Source organism: Bos taurus, chromosome 27 (genome assembly GCF_002263795.3).
Source record: "Bos taurus isolate L1 Dominette 01449 registration number 42190680 breed Hereford chromosome 27, ARS-UCD2.0, whole genome shotgun sequence".
Lineage (NCBI taxonomy): Eukaryota > Metazoa > Chordata > Mammalia > Artiodactyla > Bovidae > Bos > Bos taurus.
Window position 1 is genome coordinate 38,143,570 of NC_037354.1, and position 18,878 is coordinate 38,162,447.

An 18,878-nucleotide genomic window follows, 5' to 3' on the forward strand; every position below is an offset into this window, starting at 1 on the left:
TGTATTTCAGGAAGACCCTCTCTTTCAAACATTCACTGGCAAATTAGAAGCCAAAATCCAAAGCGATCAGCACGGAGGGCTGGCCTGTTTCCTGGCTTTTCAGCTTTCAGAGTTGTGACTCATCTCTGCATTCATTTTCTGGTTAGCAGACCCTAGTGTCTTTTTTCTGCATTTCCCTGTCTCTGCTTCAAAGTAGGGAAAACGGAAGCAGAAGGATTCCTTCCAAGCAGTATGGAGATGCGGGTGCTGGAGGGGTGCCTCCCAGCAAGGGGCTTTCCATCCCTCTGGGCCGTGGGGAACCCCCTCTGGATCTGGTTACAGGGAGGACCCTCAGGGCATCTTGAAGGCCATGAGGTCCAGGTCCTCCAGGTTGGAAGGGAGGGAAGCATGCTCGTGGTTGGGGCCAGGCAGTGTCTGGCGGTTGGTGTTGGAGACCCTGGGATGACGCCGGGGTCCAGAGGCAGGCAGGTCACCCCGCGGATTGGGAGCCTGCACTGGGCCCTGGGTGGGTGGGGCTGCAGTTTTGTGTCCTGGGGATACCAGAATGAAAGGCGGTGAGGAGGGCAGTTATGTGGGAGCCAGAAGCAGGTCCCGGGGGAGCCCAGGATGGTCCATTGGAGTGAGAAGACATTCACAGCATTTTTCATGATTCATTGTTGTCGGGGTATTGTTTTGTGAACATGTAACTCAGCAGTATTGTAAGATTGGTGTGTAGCTTGTCAGTGAATTCATTAGACATTTGGTCCTCACCCACTGGTCACTTCCTGCCGGGCATGCCGAGCTGTTTACATCCATCAGCTTGGAGACCACTGATCCGGGGGTGGAGGAGGAGCATGGCCCTCAAAGCCTGTCGTGGACAGAGCCTTGGGCCGGGCAGCCTGGCATCAGGCTGGGGAGGCTGTGAGGATGCTCCCCGACCACACTGACACTGTGATGCCAGGTGAAGGCTGTGCCCCGCTGGCCCTCACCTGGTCCTGTGTGGACAGCAACACTGATCTTCCCTGCGCTCCTCAGCTGCCGTCAGAAGCACCCCGAGGCTGACAGTGCTTGGCACAGGATGAGTGCTGACTCAAGCCGCCTGGAGAAGAGACGCTTGTGTTGCAGAAAGATGTGCGATGCCGGAGAAGTGCAGCTCCTCAGCTCCCGGGGGTGTGATTTGGGAAGAATATGCTCATTTTCCGGCAGTTTTAACGTCCCTGCAACATCTCAGCCCTAAAGTGGCAGATGTGAACGAGAGGCAGCTTGCTCTGGACCACACGACGCTGCGGCAGGAGTTGCATCTCTAAGAGACCGGGTGGGAAAGAGTTAGAAAGAAGTGTGTTCACAGGAGGCAGGGAGGTGGGGCTGGGAGCTGGGTGTCTTCAGCTCCCGGAGTGGCTTTGGTCTGCCTTTTGCTGGATTCTGCAGAATATCCCGCACTCCTGCGGGTGGCCTTGGCCCCTCACACGTGCCCCAGGCCGACAGGGAGGCAGGGATGCCAGGCCATGCTGGGAGCTGCCTGGTGCATACGGGAGCTAAGTGGAAGCAGAGAGAATTCCTGCAGCGCTGAGGCAGGCCAAGGGTTTGTTGTTGTTCAGTCACTCAGTCGTGTCCGACTCTTTGCGACCCCATGGACTGCAGCACGCCAGGCCTCCCTGTCCATCACCAACTCCTGGAGCTTGCTCAAACTCATGTCCATTGAGTTGGTGATGCCATCCAACCATCTCATCCTCTGTCACCCCCTCCTCCTCTTGCCCTCAGTCTTTCCCAGCATCAGGGGCTTTTCCAGGGCGAGGCTTACAGAGTCACTTTATATATGTTTCTGAGAGCATCTGAAGTCTGTCTGAATAAGTGTCCTTGCATGATGCCTTCTGCACACACATTCAGGATAGTGTGCTTACCCAGGAGATGGGACCTCGATTTATGCTCCGTTGCTGCTGCTGCTGCTAACTCGCTTCAGTCGTGTCCGACTCTGTGCGACCCCATAGACGGCAGCCCATCAGGCTCCCCCATCCCTGGGATTCTCCAGGCAAGAACACTGGAGTGGGTTACGATTTCCTTCTCCAATGCATGAAAGTAAAAAGTGAAAGTGAAGTTGCTCAGTCGTGTCCAACTCTTAGCGACCCCGTGGACTGCAGCCCACCAGGCTCCTCCATCCATAGATTTTCCATTAGTACAGCTAATCCTGCCACCGAGGGTCTGCTGTGCCCCTGCTTTCAAAGAGCCAATTGTCTGTGTCCCTCAAGGAGCCGCTGCACAGGGTGGCCTGGGGCCCTGGTCCCCCTCTTCCTGGCTCAGGACACGCGGTTGCTTTTCTTCGCTCCCGCCCTTCTGGCTGGGCGTGTGCCCAGGGTGGAGCTGTCCCGGGGCCTTTATGGCCATGCCCTGAACGGGCTCCTTTGTCACTCAGGCCTGTCACTGTGCCGAGTAGGGCTGCCTGGCCTGGCCTCACCAATGAGCCCCGACCCTTCTGCCTGCTGCCGTCACGGCCGCGTCTCACAGCGGGGCTTGTCCTGCGGTCCTCAGCGTGTGTGAACTTCTCAGGGACACTCGTAGAGGCCTCTTGGAAGGCTCTCTCTGTCGCAGGCCACAGCCCTGCTGACCGAAATGTCCCCTGGCATCTGTAGCGTGAAACCGGGACACGCATCTAACAGCGCTTCTGTCCTGGCTGTAGAAATTGTAATGTCTACTCTCCTCATTTTCGGTGACTGTTAGACCCTGGACCAAACTTAAGACGTGTCTTCATTTCACTCTGTTTCCACTCTAAGATGAAAGGATACACAGTCCCTGTAGCTGCTTGCCTATGTTAAGGAATGTTGTAGGTACCTAACATTTATTTTAAGCTCTTGTCATTTTGAAATTTATTTTTTTATACTTCTCAACCCTATCCCCCGTACATTTGGTAGGAGGGAACATGGCATTAGTGATGATATCTGTTTCAGTGTAGTTTGGCTGTTAAGGGTTCGTGTTACAGTTATTGGCAAAGGGCTTCATTCCCCTGCAAGCTCATGAACTTGCTCCTGGAACTTGGGCTCGGTCCCCTTTTCATCTCCTGTAACTTCTTGTCGGCAGGGTACTAGCAGATGCTCAGTAACAGCGAGGATGAACAGCGACAGCCTCCTGGATTCTTCCCCGTCTTGGGCCCTTGCTGTGCTCTCTGGAGGCCTGGGGCTGCTCCAGACGCTTGCTGGTCAGCGCAGGCTGTCAGATGGCTTGCAGCTGGAGTCTGAGAAACCCACCGCATGACTGGGCCCCTTGGCTTAGGCCCTTGTGTCTTTCAGACTCCCTGCCTTGACTGTTCAGAAAGAAATTCCTTAAGCAGCCCCCTGCCTGCATACCCCAGGGCAGAGCTATTAGGGTCAGTCTGCCTGTCCCGAGAGCCCCTGTCTGGCCCGAGAGTTTGGGGAGGGACCTTGCACTGAGTGGTCTCTGCCCTGGGTGGTGTGGCGAGCAGTGCTCTGCAGCATTGTCTGCCCTCACAGCGGACCTTGGAGGAACCTGCTCTGCCCTGGGTGATCTGGCGAGCACTGCTCTGCAGCATCGTCTGCCCTCGCAGCGGACCTTGGCGGAACCTCCGCCTGCCCTTCTGTTGCTCAGAGGTTGTAAAAACAGCAGCAAAGCCACTGTGCTTGGCTGTCCCTTCAGTCTAGTCGATAAGTGCTGTGCTTTTTGGATGGTGTGCGTCACAGAACATCCCTGGGGATTTGGCTGGGGCAGGGAAGCCTGGGGGGAGCTCTTGGGAAGGATGGACCTTTGAAGTGAAGGTGGCAGGGGAGTAAAAGGGCTTCCTCGGTGGCTCAGATGGTAAAGAATCTGCCTGCAGTGCAGGAGACCTGGGTCAGGAAGATCCCCTGGAGAAAGGAATGGCAACCTACTCCAGTATTCTTTCCTGGGAAATCCCATGGACAGAGGTGCCTGGTGGGCTACAGTGCACGGGGTCGCAAAGAGTCAGACACGACTGGGTGAAGAGAAAAGAAAAAAAGTATTACTTCTCAGGTGGACTTTTCTCTAAAGTACTGGATTTGAGTCAAACTTTTGCTTTAAAGCTATATCCATGGTTTATTTTCTTGAACTTTTCTGAAAAACAGACATAAAGTGTATGCCCTTGCTTGACTTCACAGTGATCTATCATTACTTTATGTCTACTTTTAATCAGGATTTTTAAAAAAACCTAATATTTGGTTATTTTGTAAAACAGCATTTTGAAATGTCTGATACGTTTATGCTCTTGTTTTTTTCTCTCTAAACAATGAACAACAACAAAAAATCATCCTTAACTTTGCTCTACTAACTAGAGTACCAGAAAAATCTAATGCTAATTGCAATGACAATAAGGTAAAAAAAGATTTAAAAACAGTAAAATATAGCTAGCAGATGCAACGAGCCCGAGGATTTTTTTGTAGTTAAAAAGTAGGAACATGCACCTCCCTTTTACTCGTCCTAAGGTTGGTTACTGAGAGGACTTTGTTGTTGTTCAGTTGCCAGGTCACGTCTGACTCTGTGACCCCATGGACTGCAGCACACCAGGCTTCCCTGTACCTCACCATCTTTCAGTTTGCCCAAGTTCATATCCATTGGTGCTGTCCAACCATCTCATCCTCTCTTGCCCTCTTCTCTTGCCTTCGATCATTCCCAGCATCAGGGGCTTTTCCAGTGAGTTGGCTCTTCCCATCAGGTCTTGCCCTTAACTACCCCAAAGATGGAACTCCTCTGAAATCTGGGTGCCTTTTCTGTTTTTTAAATAGTAGCACAATGCTGCTGGGATGGTAACAGCTGTATTTTCACTGTCTCTGATGATAGTGCCTGGTAATTACATGGTGGGCTCCATCTGCAGCTGTAAACACAGTGTAAATGTTAACTCTTTCATTCTCCCAACACCTCTGCAGAGAGCGGGAGAGGCTGGGCCTTTGTGGTTTGCTTGTAGTTTGGTCCGGGTTGTATGGCTGTATCTCATTGAGGTGTCCCGCACGTGTATGTGGTAGAGCTGGGAAGGTAACACCTTTGCTGCAGATGAAAAATACGATGTCGCCGTAGAAGCAGGAGTGGGGAGGATAAGCCTCCTGAATCCAGCAGGCAAACGTGCAACCAGTTTACTATTTTGATTACAGGATAGATTGCTAAAAACATCGAAAACCACTGCGTGCTGAGAGGTGCGGAGTTTTGTGGCTGATGTACCTTATCCGCTCCTGACCTTTAAGAGGAGCAATCCATCACTGCTCCCTTGGCAGTAATTTTTATGGCTTTTGATTCTTTTAAAAAGTCATTTCTTACTAAGCCTGTTTTTTTTCTCCTTTTATATCTCAAAGAGTGAAATACCAAATAACTTTGAAATTTATACTAGTCAACTTCAAAAGCTGGACTAGACTTTCAAGAGATTTATGGAACAGAACAAAATAATTATTGTACAGTTTTAAAAATTTTTAACCATTGCTTTAATGCACTGCTTCAGTTAACCAACATGATTTCAATTTATTATGCAAATACAACAATTATTCCATTCGAAACATTAGAAAGATTGCATACTTTGTTTCCCCAGCACAATTAATGGTGTTGAATGTTCCATTTGTTTGTTTGGTTTTTTTTTGACTTGCTTATTTGGTCTTTAGTGACAATCCATTTAAAGTAAAAGTCTTTTAAAGTGGCCGAATAACATGGTAACGTGTCTTCACTGGTAATTTAGTACTCGCATATAATGAGTTAGTACTCGCATATAATGAGTTAATCCAAGGGATGTCATTAAAAACAGCACGGTGCCTGAATTCCCAAGCTGAGATGTTTTTAATCACAGAATTACAGTAATTACATAAATCCTGGGATTTTCATCAGACGGAAACATGCACTAAACATGCACTTTAAACTCGACACCGATACCCAGGTACTGTGCTAAAGTATAGGCTGGAGAATCCTCAGGCCAAGGGAGACATTGGACAGAATGTTAGGTGTTGCATCTTAACGGAAAATTGGGAAATCAGCTATTTTGGTAACAGTAATATCATACGAGGCACATCCCCTGAGGAGCAGGAGAGAAAAACCCCCGGCTGTGGCTGCAGGACAAAGGGACGACTACTCAGACTCAGTGACCCGGCTGTTCGCTGCATTTTCAGCACACGGAGGGTGCAGAAGGATCACCTCCTCCTTTTCCCTGGGGCCCAGAAGCTACTAATTGCCTAGAGTTCTTCCGTTCCATCAGTGAGACAGCCCACCGGTAAATGAGGCGAGAATCTGGATATCTAGGTCTAGTGAAGACTATGTGAAAAGTAACTTTGTTATCGCAGGGATTTTTTTTAAGTATTGAAATGACCCAGACACAGTACCCTCAGGAAGCTCGTTTCAGGGAAGTGATATGTTGAGTAAGAAGATGAGTGCATCTAGGAAAATTTATTAAAATCTCCCAAAACAAGAAATCTTATTTGATTCATTTATTGTTCTTTCTTTTTTGTGGCTCAGATGGGCAGGGGAGTCGAGAAAAGGGGATTGAGGAAGGGAGGGGGTTGAGGGGGTGAGGAAGAGAGGGTCATTGATGGGTGGAGGAGGAAGGGGTGCCTGGGAAAGGGGGACAGTGGGTCAGAGCCAGGTGGCCCTGCATTTGTTTGGGGGGATGGTGAAGTTGAGGTACAGAGAGTGTGTGTGTGTGTGTGACAGGCCGTGTGGGTCTGGCTGGGTATTCCTGGTGAGCCGCCAGGACAGGGAATCCCTCTTGGAGGGTGGGCAGAGGCATCCTGGGTTTGAGTTCTCACCAAGCAGTGTTTCAGGTCTCCTCCCAGCCTTATCCCTTTCTCTGTAAACTCATCACCCACTGCCCTGGAAGAACTATCTGCTCATTCTGCATGTTACCATCCAAACTTAGCGTTGGCATATTTGAGCCTCCAGGTGCTTCCATGCTGCTCAGCAGAACGTGTGAGGACCACCCTGAGCCGGCCTGAAGCTCTTCCCCTGGGCGGGTGCCCTCGAGATCAGGGATGCTCACTGTCTGCATCTGGGCTTGAGCAGGGCATGTCTGCAATCCCATTGTCATTTAAGTTTTGCTTTTCCCTTTTAACCACGAAAATAATATGTGCCATTGTGGACAATTGACATGATAAAGAAAGCTCACCATTAATCCTACTCTAGTAAGACAGAGCTCACACTTTGCCATCTTTTCTTCCTGTTTTTTTTTTCTGCATGCTTTGTTTTTTGTGTGCACGCCTCTGCAAATGGGTACCTGCATTCTGATTCAGAAACACCAAACAATATTTAATCACCTGTTGTAAGCATCTTCTTTTCTCTTTTCGGCTGATTGCATGACTTGCAGATCTTAGTTTCCTGCCCAGGGACTGAACCCGGCTCTAGGGCAGTGAGAGTGTAGCAGTCCTAATACTGAACTGCCCGGGAGTTCCTAGTATTTTCCATAAACCCCACTGCATATTGATTATTGGCCCTCATGGTGAACACAAGGAGGTTATCGTCTTGAGTGAGTGTTATTGCCCTCTGTCTCTCCCCAGATCCCCTCTGGAAGGTTACGATGGGAATGAGCCTGACGACTTGGATGGTTTCCCCGACTTGCTGCCTCTGCCCCCACGTCCGTCCTTCGGAAGTCAGGAAAGTGCTGCGCGTGGTGGTGGCTTCCCAGCGACGAGGCGTGGCGGTGTAGACAGGAATGGATGAGAGCGGCTCGGGGGCCCTCGCACGCGTGCTTCCGGAGGTGTAGTCTGGGGACGCCCCTGCGGGCCGGGGCCGCATGGCCGACTCCTGAGCCAGGATGCTGCGCCGGGGGCTGCTCGCCTGGGCCTCCCGGGTGGTGGTCTTGCTCGTGCTTCTCTGCTGCGCGGCGTCTGTCCTCTACATGCTGGCCTGCACGCCGAGGGGCGATGATGAGCGCCAGGGGCTGCCCAGGGCCAACGGCCCCACGGGCAGGGCCAGCTCCCAGGCGGCGGTGCTCAGCTGGGAGGAGCGTCACCGCGACCACGTCGGGAGCCTCAAGAGGCAGATCGCGCAGCTGCAGGAGGAGCTGCAAGAGCGGAGCGAGCAGCTGAGGGCCGCGCAGCAGCTGGCGGGGGAGCCCGCGGGCGCCCCGGGCAGGGCCCAGGCCGACCTGCTGGCCTTCCTGCGCTCGCAGGTGGACAGGGCGGAGGTGCACGCCGGCGTCAAGCAGGCCACCGAGTACGCCGCCGTGCCCTTCGACAGCTTCACGCTGCACAAGGTGTACCAGCTGGAGACCGGCCTGACCCGCCACCCCGAGGAGAAGCCCGTGCGCAAGGACAAGCGGGACGAGCTGGTGGAGGCCATCCAGTCGGCTGTGGAGGCCCTGAACAGCCCTGCTGAGAGCAGCCCCGACCAGCGGCCCTACACGGCCTCGGACTTCATTGAAGGTTGGCCGGCTCGCCACGGGGGTGGGAAGTGGTGGGAGGGGCCCGGGGTCCCGGTCCAGGCAGGGCCGGGCTGCGGAGGTCCGCGGTGGCTTTGGGGATGAGACAGACGGCTTTGTGAGAGCCGCATTAAGGACGAGGGACCACAGTGGCTGTGACCTGCAAGACGACTCAGCGTGGCCAGGGAAGGTGCAGAGTCAAGGAGGGAACAAAGGAAGCTGAGGGGAAGCTGACCAGGCAGCACCGCCAGGAACAGACTGACAGTACTGTTGACTGAAGCAAGCACAAATCCACCATGAGCCCAGGCCTGGACTGATTTAGACCAGTTCAGACTGGTTTGAACTGGCTGGAACTTGTTTAGACCAACTTAAAAAGCCTCTGACACTGGTTTAGACCTGTTTGAGCTGGCTGAGACTAGTTTAGACCAGTTTAAAAAGCCTCAGACCGGTTTGACCTGGTTGAGGCCAGTTCGAACCAGCTGAGACCAGGTGGAAATGGCTTAGACCCATTTGAACTGGCTGAGACCAGCTTAGACCAGTTTAGATTGGTTTAGACCAGTTTGTACCATCTTAGACTGGTTTTATGGCAGCTTAGCCAAGAGCGGTTTTGAGTGTGACAGGCAGTTTTCGTTTTATGACTTCTTACAGGCACTTCTGGAGACAGGGTCCTTTCATCAGGTCACAGAACAATAATAACTAATGTGTGCCAGGCTGGTCTAGCTCTGTTTTGGAGAAGGAAATGGCACCCCACCGCACTCTTGCCTGGAGAATCCCAGGGACGGGGGAGCCTGGTGGGCTGCGGTCTGTGGGGTTGCACAGAGTCAGACATGACTGAAGCGACTTAGCAGTAGCAGCAGCAGCAGCAGCTCTGTTTTAGCAAGTTTACACTTACAGTGACCCCTTGGAGGGGGTGAGGGGATGGAGGCTCAGATTAAGTAAATCACCTAAAATTGCTCCCTTACCAAGTGACAGTGGGGTGTGAACCCAGAATTCTGATTCCAGCATCCAGGTCCTTAACCACTGGGTCACACTGTAGGTCGTCAGAGCACCTGGAAGCTGAGAGTGAATGGCTCTTTTCTTCATGGATGTAGAGCAACCTTGTATTAACTTGCGTTTGTGCCAGTTTTAGAAGAAAGCTGTCTCATCTTGGAAGTTTCTTGCAGGCTCTTCTCACTGACTTTTCCATTGTTACCGATTCAAAAATCAGCTGATAATTTGGGAGAGGAGCTGCCTTTGAGGTTGCCCAGCTTTTCCTCCTGTTTCTGAATAGGACCTACTTCCCAAACACGTGGCTTGTCCACTCATCATGCTCCCTACTGGGTTCTGTAATGACCATCTCGTCCACCTGCAGGCAGGACAAACTGCCTTTAGTCGTATCAGAAACCCCCCCTCTGCTCCTCATGCCTGTTCTCTTTGGACGCCTTCCAGTCTTACCGTTTTTCCCTTTACAGGTGAACTGTAAGCTAATGCAGTTTTGATATATTATCTCTTTTCATATACCTGGAGCTCGGTAAAGAAATCTTACACAAGACCAAGCTTTTGATGTGTTTACTGAAAAAAAAAAAAGCATAACCTGAGAATTGTGAATTAAATTTTATTTGGGTGCAAAATGAGGACTTTAGCCAGGGACAGCATCTCAGACACCTCTGAGGATAAGCCCCAAGAAGTGGGGTGGAGGTCAGGATGTATGTGATTTGGGTGAAGGGGGTCTGTGAAGCAACACATTTTGGAAGAAGGTTGCTGCTGGTCACGAGGAGCAGATGTCATCCTTGTAGAGGCAGATGACAAGTGTCCATTTTTCATCCATAGGTGTCAGGATTTTTTTGACTTATTTATTCTGAGGTATTAAAAGGCTCAGCACACCGGGAAGCTAGTAATCACAGGGTGAGCATTCGGTAAGTGTTTAAAATATCGTGAGGCTGTAGCCTCTCATTTTTAGGGAGCTTGAGAGCTTATAAAACATTTCCACAACTGTTATTTGCCTAGCCGACTTCCAGGGAAAATCATTAAACATCCTTTAAAAGGAACTCCTGGTTGCCCCTCACACAAAACCGTTTCAAAAGAACTTGATTACAGGTCCGCACCTGCACTGGGGCATGTTCACCCTTGTGGTTTTAATCTGCATTCGTGTTTGACATCTCTGCTTTTCTGTGCACAGTATCTGAAGTGTAAGGCCTGTGTTTCTCCGTCAGGAGAGACCTGGACCTCTTGTCCCTGAGCTGATGTGGTGTGACTGACTTCCTCTCAGAGACTGCTTGTCACGCTGCCCCGTGTGGGCAACACCCTGTGTGCGAAGGCAGGTCGGTCCACACACGCCTTCCAAACTTGGGGAAAGTCTACTCAGCTGTTTTGTACGATTGTCGTACACATAGTTGATACCACTTTTTCATTCTTATCACAAAAGACTATGGAGGCAGTTTTTACTTTCTCAGTAAATGGGTGTCAACAAAAGATTCCACTGGCCAGGAACTGCAGGAAGGCAGAGTGAAATCCAGTGCAAGGAATAACTGTCAGACAGAGACGTTTCTGAACAAAGTGGGGTTTCCTTCTCTACAAGGATTTTGTCATCAGCTGGATAGCTGGGAGGTTGTAACTGATGACTCTGTCATCAGAGAGGTGGCTGGACTGAGTTACATATGAAGGTCTTTGCAATCCTGGTTCATGATTCTTTGATCTACACCTAGTCAGGGAGAAAGAAGGGAAGAGAAAGGGTCTGATTTGAAATCTTTTTTCTATAGTAATTAAAACAAGTGACAGAACCTTGTAAGGATTAAGTCTGTCTTTGCGATAACATGTTTAGGTTTGTAAACTGGAAGTTTGCAGCTCCCCTGGTGGCTCAGATGGTACAGAACCTGCCCACAGTGGGGGACACCCGGGTTCAATCCTTGGGTCGGGACGATCCCCTGGAGAAGGGAATGGTACCCCACTCTAGTGTTCTTGCCTGGAGAATCCCGTGGACAGAGGAGCTTGACAGGCTACAGTTTATGGGGTCACAAAGCATCAGGCTGAATGACTAACACTTTCACACTTTCACTTTCCATGGTAATCAGAACAAGCGACAGAACCTTGTAAGGATGAAGTCTGTCTCTAAGATAACATGTTTGGGTTTGTAAGCCTAACTTTGGACCCTTTTGTGTGTGGGTGTCAGCAGGCAGTTGAGTGGGAGTCTCCGGGCAGACCTGGGCTCCACACGCTTGTAGGGCTCCACACGGGGGTCATGGGTTGGCTGAACCCTGAATTCCTGTGATAAGGCTGGGGGTTCTTTGTGTTCAGACGAGGAATAATGAAAGTCTGAGAATGCTTCCGGATGATAATGGTTGTGTAGACTGAAAAGCCAGCCCTGGGGCAGGAGGCATGATGCCAGGGTGGGGGCTGGGCGACCCTGGTCCAGACCCCGCACCTCCCAGCAGCTGGGTCTCCTTGTCCTTCAGTCAGAGGCCGAGTTTCATGTCCCCCAAGGCCCACCCGGCCCCGCCTCCTGCAAATACGAAGCACAGCTTCAGCTTTGTTCCTCTCGGCTTTGCTGAGGGACCGTTCATGAGGGGTGCCCCAGCCCTCCGGATCCTGCTCTCTGGAAAGGAGGGACTCGGACAGTCTTCTCTGACCGTGGCCACCTCCTGCAGTTCCGTGAAACCTGCAGAGGGGAACGCCTGCTGATGACCGTCTAATTTGTTATCCACGCTGACTGAATTATTATCTATCTCTAAAAGATAGAGGAAGTGATGTTGACCCCTATTTCCAGATGTTTCTTCTGGCACTGATTTTTGCATTGGATTCTCACATAATAGCATGAATCTTTGGTACAACCATCTGGGAAAAGAAGATAAAGGAGAAAAACATCAGATCCTGTGCATTCGGAAACCCAACTGTTTATCTCAAGTGAATAGAACACTGCCCTTTGTGGCTCAGCACCTCCTGTTCAGGTCTGAGTGGCACAACTTTTGGCTTTGATGGCATATTTTAAATAGAGCTCTGGCACCTGCAGCCATAAAACAATTTGTTGTTGTCTGGTCGGTCAGTTGTGTCTGACTTGTTGCGACCCCAGGGACTGCAGCACACCAGGCTTCCCTATCCTTCACCATCTCCTGGAGCTTGTTCAAACTCATGTCCATCGAGTCGGTGATGCCATCCAACCATCTCATCCTCTGTCGTCCCCTTCTCCTCCTGCCTTCAATCTTTCCCAGCATCAGGGTCTCTTCTAGTGAGTCAGATCTTCTCATTGAGTGGCCAGAGTATTGGAGCTTCAGCATCAGTCCTTCCAATAAGTATTCAGGACTCATTTCTTTTAGGAAAACAATGTAGCCTCCTGAATTATTATTGTAACCATCTAAACACTGGATAATGTGAGTCCTGTGTGAGGTGCAGTGTCTGCCTTCTCTGTGGGGTGGTTCTGAACCAGCCTGGGCAGCTCACTTGCTCCAGCTTTTCTAGGGTTAGTGGAAGCAAGAGTGGGTCAGATGCCGCAAGATTTGGTTTTAGGATGAGATGGAGCTGAGCCAAAAGTCACGAGAAAGTGAAGCTTTTGATGGTGCCCTGAGACCCGTTTTAAAACAAGCGGATGTGGAAGTGGCTCCAAAACTTTAGTGGCTGCTGCGCAGTGATCTCCTGTGCTCTGCAGCCAAGACTGGGGAGGGGCTGGTTCCCAGGAGGCTGAGGCAGAGTGAGGATCCTGAGTGTTCTGCATCCTTTGTTGATGCCTCAGCTTAACCTCCAGGGATGCCCTGAGGACCACGATGCTAAGCTTTGCTAGACAAGTCAAGCCAGGTCCCAGGGCCGGGTGTCTGGAGGGCTGGGTGCTTGAGGCCATGGTGCTTGGCGTGCCTTGGGGAGGAAAGGTAAGACAGGTGTTCAGGTGCATTTCTGGGTGCTTGGGGGGCCTCTGGGGGTCTTGATGCAGAAATTAGGAAGAGGAGGGATTCTGTGCGGTGGGTGGGGTGTGGGGGGATGAGCAGATGGTTCACGGAGGTGGCTGCAGGCAGGACAGGATGGAGAGCTTGCAGTTTGCGGGCTTCTCATTCCAGGGGCTTCTCCTCCTGTGGAGTGTGGGCTCTAGAGGGCTGGCTCAGTCGTTGTGGTGCATGGGCTTAGTTGCCATGGGATCCCATGGTGGGATCTTCCTGGACTAGGGATTGAACCTGTGTCCCCTGCATTGGTAGGTGGAGTCTTATCCACTGTACCACCAGGGAAGTACATGCACATACACCCTTGAACACAGCCCTTTTGTAGAGAGCACCGCCCCCCCAAACCCCCCCACACCCCAGTTCCTTTACATTGTAAATGTCTCTGTCAGCAGCAGCCAGAGTTTCCTGCATCACTAGTCAGGCTCTATCTGATTCTCTCAAGGATGGGAGCTTTTGGGGGGCAGTGGTGAGATTACCTTTTATGCTTTGCTTAGAGTATCAGCAGTCCCTGGGGTCTGTAAAGCATTTCTCATCCGTATCTGCCTGCTTCCACTGGGGCTGCTGATCAGAGGTGGGCGGGGGTGCATGGGGAGGTGGGCTGCCAGGTGCTGAACCTTGGCCCTGGTGGCTTCATCCTCCTTAAAGGAGCTGAAGGAACTGAGGTGCAGGAGGGCTGGACCCCAAGGGGAGTGGCTCCATCGTGGAAACGCTGGCCTGCGTCCTGCCTGGCTCTCCTTCTGCCCTCAACCCCATCTTTGCTGTGAATGTAGATGAAGGGAAGGAACAGACTTTCCATCCTTGGAGGTTCCACTGGCTTATCAGTTGGTCTGGAAAACACAATCTGGAGATGTGGGTGTTTGTGGGGAGGACGCTGATGGTAGAGGACAGAGTGGAGGGGAAATGAGATTCCAGGAGGAGGTGGTGGGTTAGGTGTGGCCGGGAGTGTCAGAGCCTCCTTTCGAATGTCTGTTTCTTGCGTCTGTGTGGCTGCGTTGAGCTTTGTTTGTGACGCACCGGCTCTCCATCGCGTCGTGCGCGGTCTTCCGTTGCAGCACACGGCCTCTTCAGTTGTGGTGCGTGGGCTGAGTTGCTCCATGGTGTGTGGGATCTTAGTTCCCTGACCAGGGATCAAGCCTGAGTCCTCTGCATTAGAAGGCAGATTCTTAATCCCTGGACCACCAGGGAAGTCCCACAAAGTGTCATAGCTTCTTAAGTAGAGGGCTAGATGGATAATAGGAGAGTTAAGCTCTGAGGTTTCTGAAGGCTTGGATGTTCAGTCTGTTCATTCACTGGGGGGCCCATGTGCCAGCGTCATCCATGCTGGGGGCAGCCAGAGTCACACACACTACCCCTGCCCCTTGCAGGTGATGACAGCAGAGTCACACCTTAAAGTGGTCCAGGGGAGAGACTGGCCCAGCCCACCGCAGGGTCAGCAAGGTCTTCACAGAGAAGGCTCAGGCCGGGGGACTGCTCTGCACAGCGGGAGAGACGAAGGCAGAACCTGGAGGCGTGTGAACCCTAGGATGTTCGGGGACCTGCAGGCGGGATGCTGGAGTATTCAGTAAGAGGATGTAGCTCTGGGTGGGAGGAGGTGTGGCAAGATGGTGACCCTGAAAATTAGTACCAAGATCATCACGGGTTTATGTGCATTTCAGGGTTTCTAGTTTACCCTACAGGGCGTGTGCCATTATTGACCATTTTTAATTGTGGCTAGCCTGGTCACTATGATAGCAGGGTAGAGGGGATATTCGAGAGGGCTGAGAGTTTGGGAAATAGTTTGGCAGTTCCTCAACGTGGGAAACAGTTTCTGCATGACCCAGTGGTTCTGCTTAAAGGTATGACTCGAGAGAAAGTAGAATGTATGTTCACACAGAAACTTGGATACAGATATTCATGACAGCCGGATGGTGGGAACAACCCAGATGTCCACCTTTAGACGGACTGATGCACACCAAATGACTTCCGTGCAAAATTACTTGCCACAGAAAGAAACAAACGACTGATCTACACTGCAAAGCGTACGTCCCTTGAAAACATGATGCTGAGTGAAGAGACTCCACATACAGAAGACCACATATTGTGTGATCCACTTACCTGAGATGTCCAGAAGAGGCAAGTCTGTAGCGGCAGGAAGTAGATTGCTGGTTGCCTAGGACCTCCGGTGGGTGGGTGGGGAGAGGGGTGAGGAGTGACTGCTAATATAGCTACAAGGTTTCCTTTTAGTGCAATGAAACGCTCCAAAATTAGATGGTGGTAGTGGTTGCAACAGAGAAGGCAATGGCACCCCACTTAAGTACTCTTGCTTGGAAAATCCCATGGATGGAGAAGCCTGGTGGGCTGCAGTCTATGTGGTCACTGGGAGTCAGGCACGACTGAGCGACTTCACTTTCACTTTTCACTTTCATGCATTGGAGAAGGAAATGGCAACCCACTCCAGTGTTCTTGTCTGGAGAATCCCAGGGACGGGGGAGCCTGGTGGGCTGCCGTCTCCGGAGTCGCACAGAGTCAGACACGACTGAAGCGACTTAGCGGCAGCAGCAGTGGTTGCAAATTTGGGAAACTCAGCAGTGGCCACAGGACTGGAAAAGGTCCATTTTCATTCCAATCCCAAAGAAAGGCAATGCCAAAGAATGCTCAAACTACCGCACAATTGCACTCATCTCACATGCTAGTAAAGTAATGCTCAAAATTCTCCAAGCCAGGCTTCAGCAATACGTGAACTTCCTGATGTTCAAGCTGGTTTTATAAAAGGCAGAGGAAGTGTTCTAATTTCATTCTTTTACAAGTGGTTGACCAGTTTTCCCAGCACCACTAGTTAAAGAGATTGTCTTTAATCCATTGTATATTCTTGCCTCCTTTGTCAAAGATAAGGTGTCCATATGTGCGTGGATTTATCTCTGGGCTTTCTGTTTTGTTCCATTGATCAATATTTCTGTCTTTGTGTCAGTACCATACTGTCTTGATAACTGTGGCTTTGTAATAGAGCCTGAAGTCAGGTAGGTTGATTCCTCCAGTTCCATTCTTCTTTCTCAAGATAGCTTTGGCTATTCAAGGTTTTTTGTATTTCCATACAAATTGTGAAATTATTTGTTCTAGCTCTGTGAAGAATACACACTTTCTAACACCATACACAAAAATAAACTCAAAATGGATTAAAGATCTCAACATAAGACCAGAAACTATAAAACTCCTAGAGGAGAACATAGGCAAAACACTCTCCGACATACATCACAGCAGGATCCTTTATGACCCACCTCCCAGAATATTGGAAATAAAAGCAAAAATAAACAAATGGGACCTAATTAAACTTAAAAGCTTCTGCGCAACAAAGGAAACTATTAGCAAGGTGAAAAGGCAGCCTTCAGAATGGGAGAAAATAATAGCAAATGAAGCAACTGACAAACAACTAATCTCAAAAATATACAAGCAACTCCTATAGCTCAACTCCAGAAAAATAAATGACCCAACCAAAAAATGGGCCAAAGAACTAAATAGACATTTCTCCAAAGAAGACATACAGATGGCTAACAAACACATGAAAAGATGCTCAACATCACTCATTATCAGAGAAATGCAAATCAAAACCACTATGAGGTACCATTTCACACCAGTCAGAATGGCTGCGATCCAAAAGTCTACGAGCAATAAATGCTGGAGAGGGTGTGGAGAAAAGGGAACCCTCTTACACTGTTGGTGGGAATGCAAACTAGTACAGCCACTATGGAGAACAGTGTGGAGATTCCTTAAAAAACCGGAAATAGAACTGCCTTATGATCCAGCAATCCCACTGCTGGGCATACACACTGAGGAAACCAGAAGGGAAAGAGACACGTGTACCCCAGTGTTCATCGCAGCACTGTTTATAATAGCCAGGACATGGAAGCAACCTAGATGTCCATCAGCAGATGAATGGATAAGAAAGCAGTGGTACATATACACAATGGAGTATTACTCAGCCATTAAAAAGAATACATATGAATCACTTCTAATGAGGTGGATGAGACTGGAGCCTATTATACAGAGTGAAGTAAGCCAGAAAGAAAAACACCAATACAGTATACTAACGCATATATATGGAATTTAGAAAGATGGTAACAATAACCCTGTGTACGAGACAGCAAAAGAGACACTGATGTATAGATCAGTCTTATGGACTCTGTGGGAGAGGGAGAGGGTGGGATGATTTGGGAGAATGGCATTGAAACATGTATAATATCATGTATGAAACGAGTCGCCAGTCCAGGTTCGATGCGCGATACTGGATGCTTGGGGCTGGTGCACTGGGACGACCCAGAGGGAGGGTATGGGGAGGGAGGAGGGAGGAGGGTTCAGGGTGGGGAACACATGTATACCTGTGGCGGATTCATTTCGATATTTGGCAAAACTAACACAATATTGTAAAGTTTAAAAATAAAATTAAAAAAAATTAAAATAAAAAATAAATTAAAAAAAAAAAAAGGCAAAAAAAAAAAAAAGAAAAGGCAGAGGAACCAGACATCAAATTGCCAACATCTGCTGGATCATGGAAAAAGCAAGAGAGTTCCAGAAAAACATCTATTTCTGCTTTATTGACTATGCCAAAGCCTTTGACTGTGTGGATCACAATAAACTGGAAAATTCTGAAAGAGATGGGAATACCAGACCACCTGACCTGCCTCTTGAGAAATCTGTATGCAGGTCAGGAAGCAATCGTTAGAACTGGACATGGAACAACAGACTGGTTCCAAATAGGAAAAGGAGTACGTCAAGGCTGTATATTGTCACCCTGCTTATTTAACTTATACGCAGAGTATATCATGAGGAACGCTGGGCTGGAAGAAACACAAGCTGGAATCAAGATTGCCGGGAGAAATATCAATAACCTCAGATATGCAGATGACACCACCCTTATGGCGGAAAGTGAAGAGGAACTCAAAAGCCTCTTGATGAAGGTGAAAGTGGAGAGTGAAAAAGTTGGCTTAAAGCTCAACATTCAGAAAACGAAGATCATGGCATCTGGTCCCATCACTTCATGGGAAATAGATGGGGAAACAGTGGAAACAGTGTCAGACTTTATTTTGAACTGCAGATGGTGACTGCAGCCATGAAATTAAAAGACCATTACTCCTTGGAAGGAAAGTTATGACCAACCTAGATAGCATATTGAAAAGCAGAGACATTACTTTGCCAACAAAGGTCCGTCTAGTCAAGGCTATGGTTTTTCCAGTAGTCAGGTGTGGATGTGAGAGTTGGACTGTGAAGAAGGCTGAGCACTGAAGAATTGATGCTTTTGAACTGTGGTGTTGGAGAAGACTCTTGAGAGTCCCTTGGACTGCAAGGAGATCCAACCAGTCCATTCTGAAGGAGATCAGCCTTGGGATTTCTTTGGAAGGAATGATGCTAAAGCTGAAAACTCCAGTACTTTGGCCACCTCATGCGAAGAGTTGACTCATTGGAAAAGACTCTGATGCTGGGAGGGATTGGGGGCAGGAGGAGAAGGGGACGACAGAGGATGAGATGGCTGGATGGCATCACTGACTAGATGGACGTGAGTCTGAGTAAACTCCGGGAGTTGGTGATGGACAGGGAGGCCTGGCATGCTGCGATTCATGGGGTCACAAAGAGTCGGACATGACTGAGCAACTGAACTGAACTGAACTGAGTGGTTGCAAAAC

At 49.7% G+C, this 18,878-nt stretch overlaps 1 protein-coding gene across 2 annotated transcripts in view; it reads left to right on the forward strand.

Moving 5' to 3' along the window:
- CSGALNACT1 (chondroitin sulfate N-acetylgalactosaminyltransferase 1) overlaps window positions 1-18,878 on the forward strand; it is a 175,122-nt gene that overhangs the window by 84,804 nt on the left and 71,440 nt on the right. For both annotated transcript variants that reach the window (NM_001102116.2, XM_024986276.2), the window contains 1 exon segment: window positions 7,461-8,327. In NM_001102116.2, the coding sequence (NP_001095586.1) occupies window positions 7,718-8,327 (610 nt within the window). In that variant the 5' untranslated portion in view covers window positions 7,461-7,717.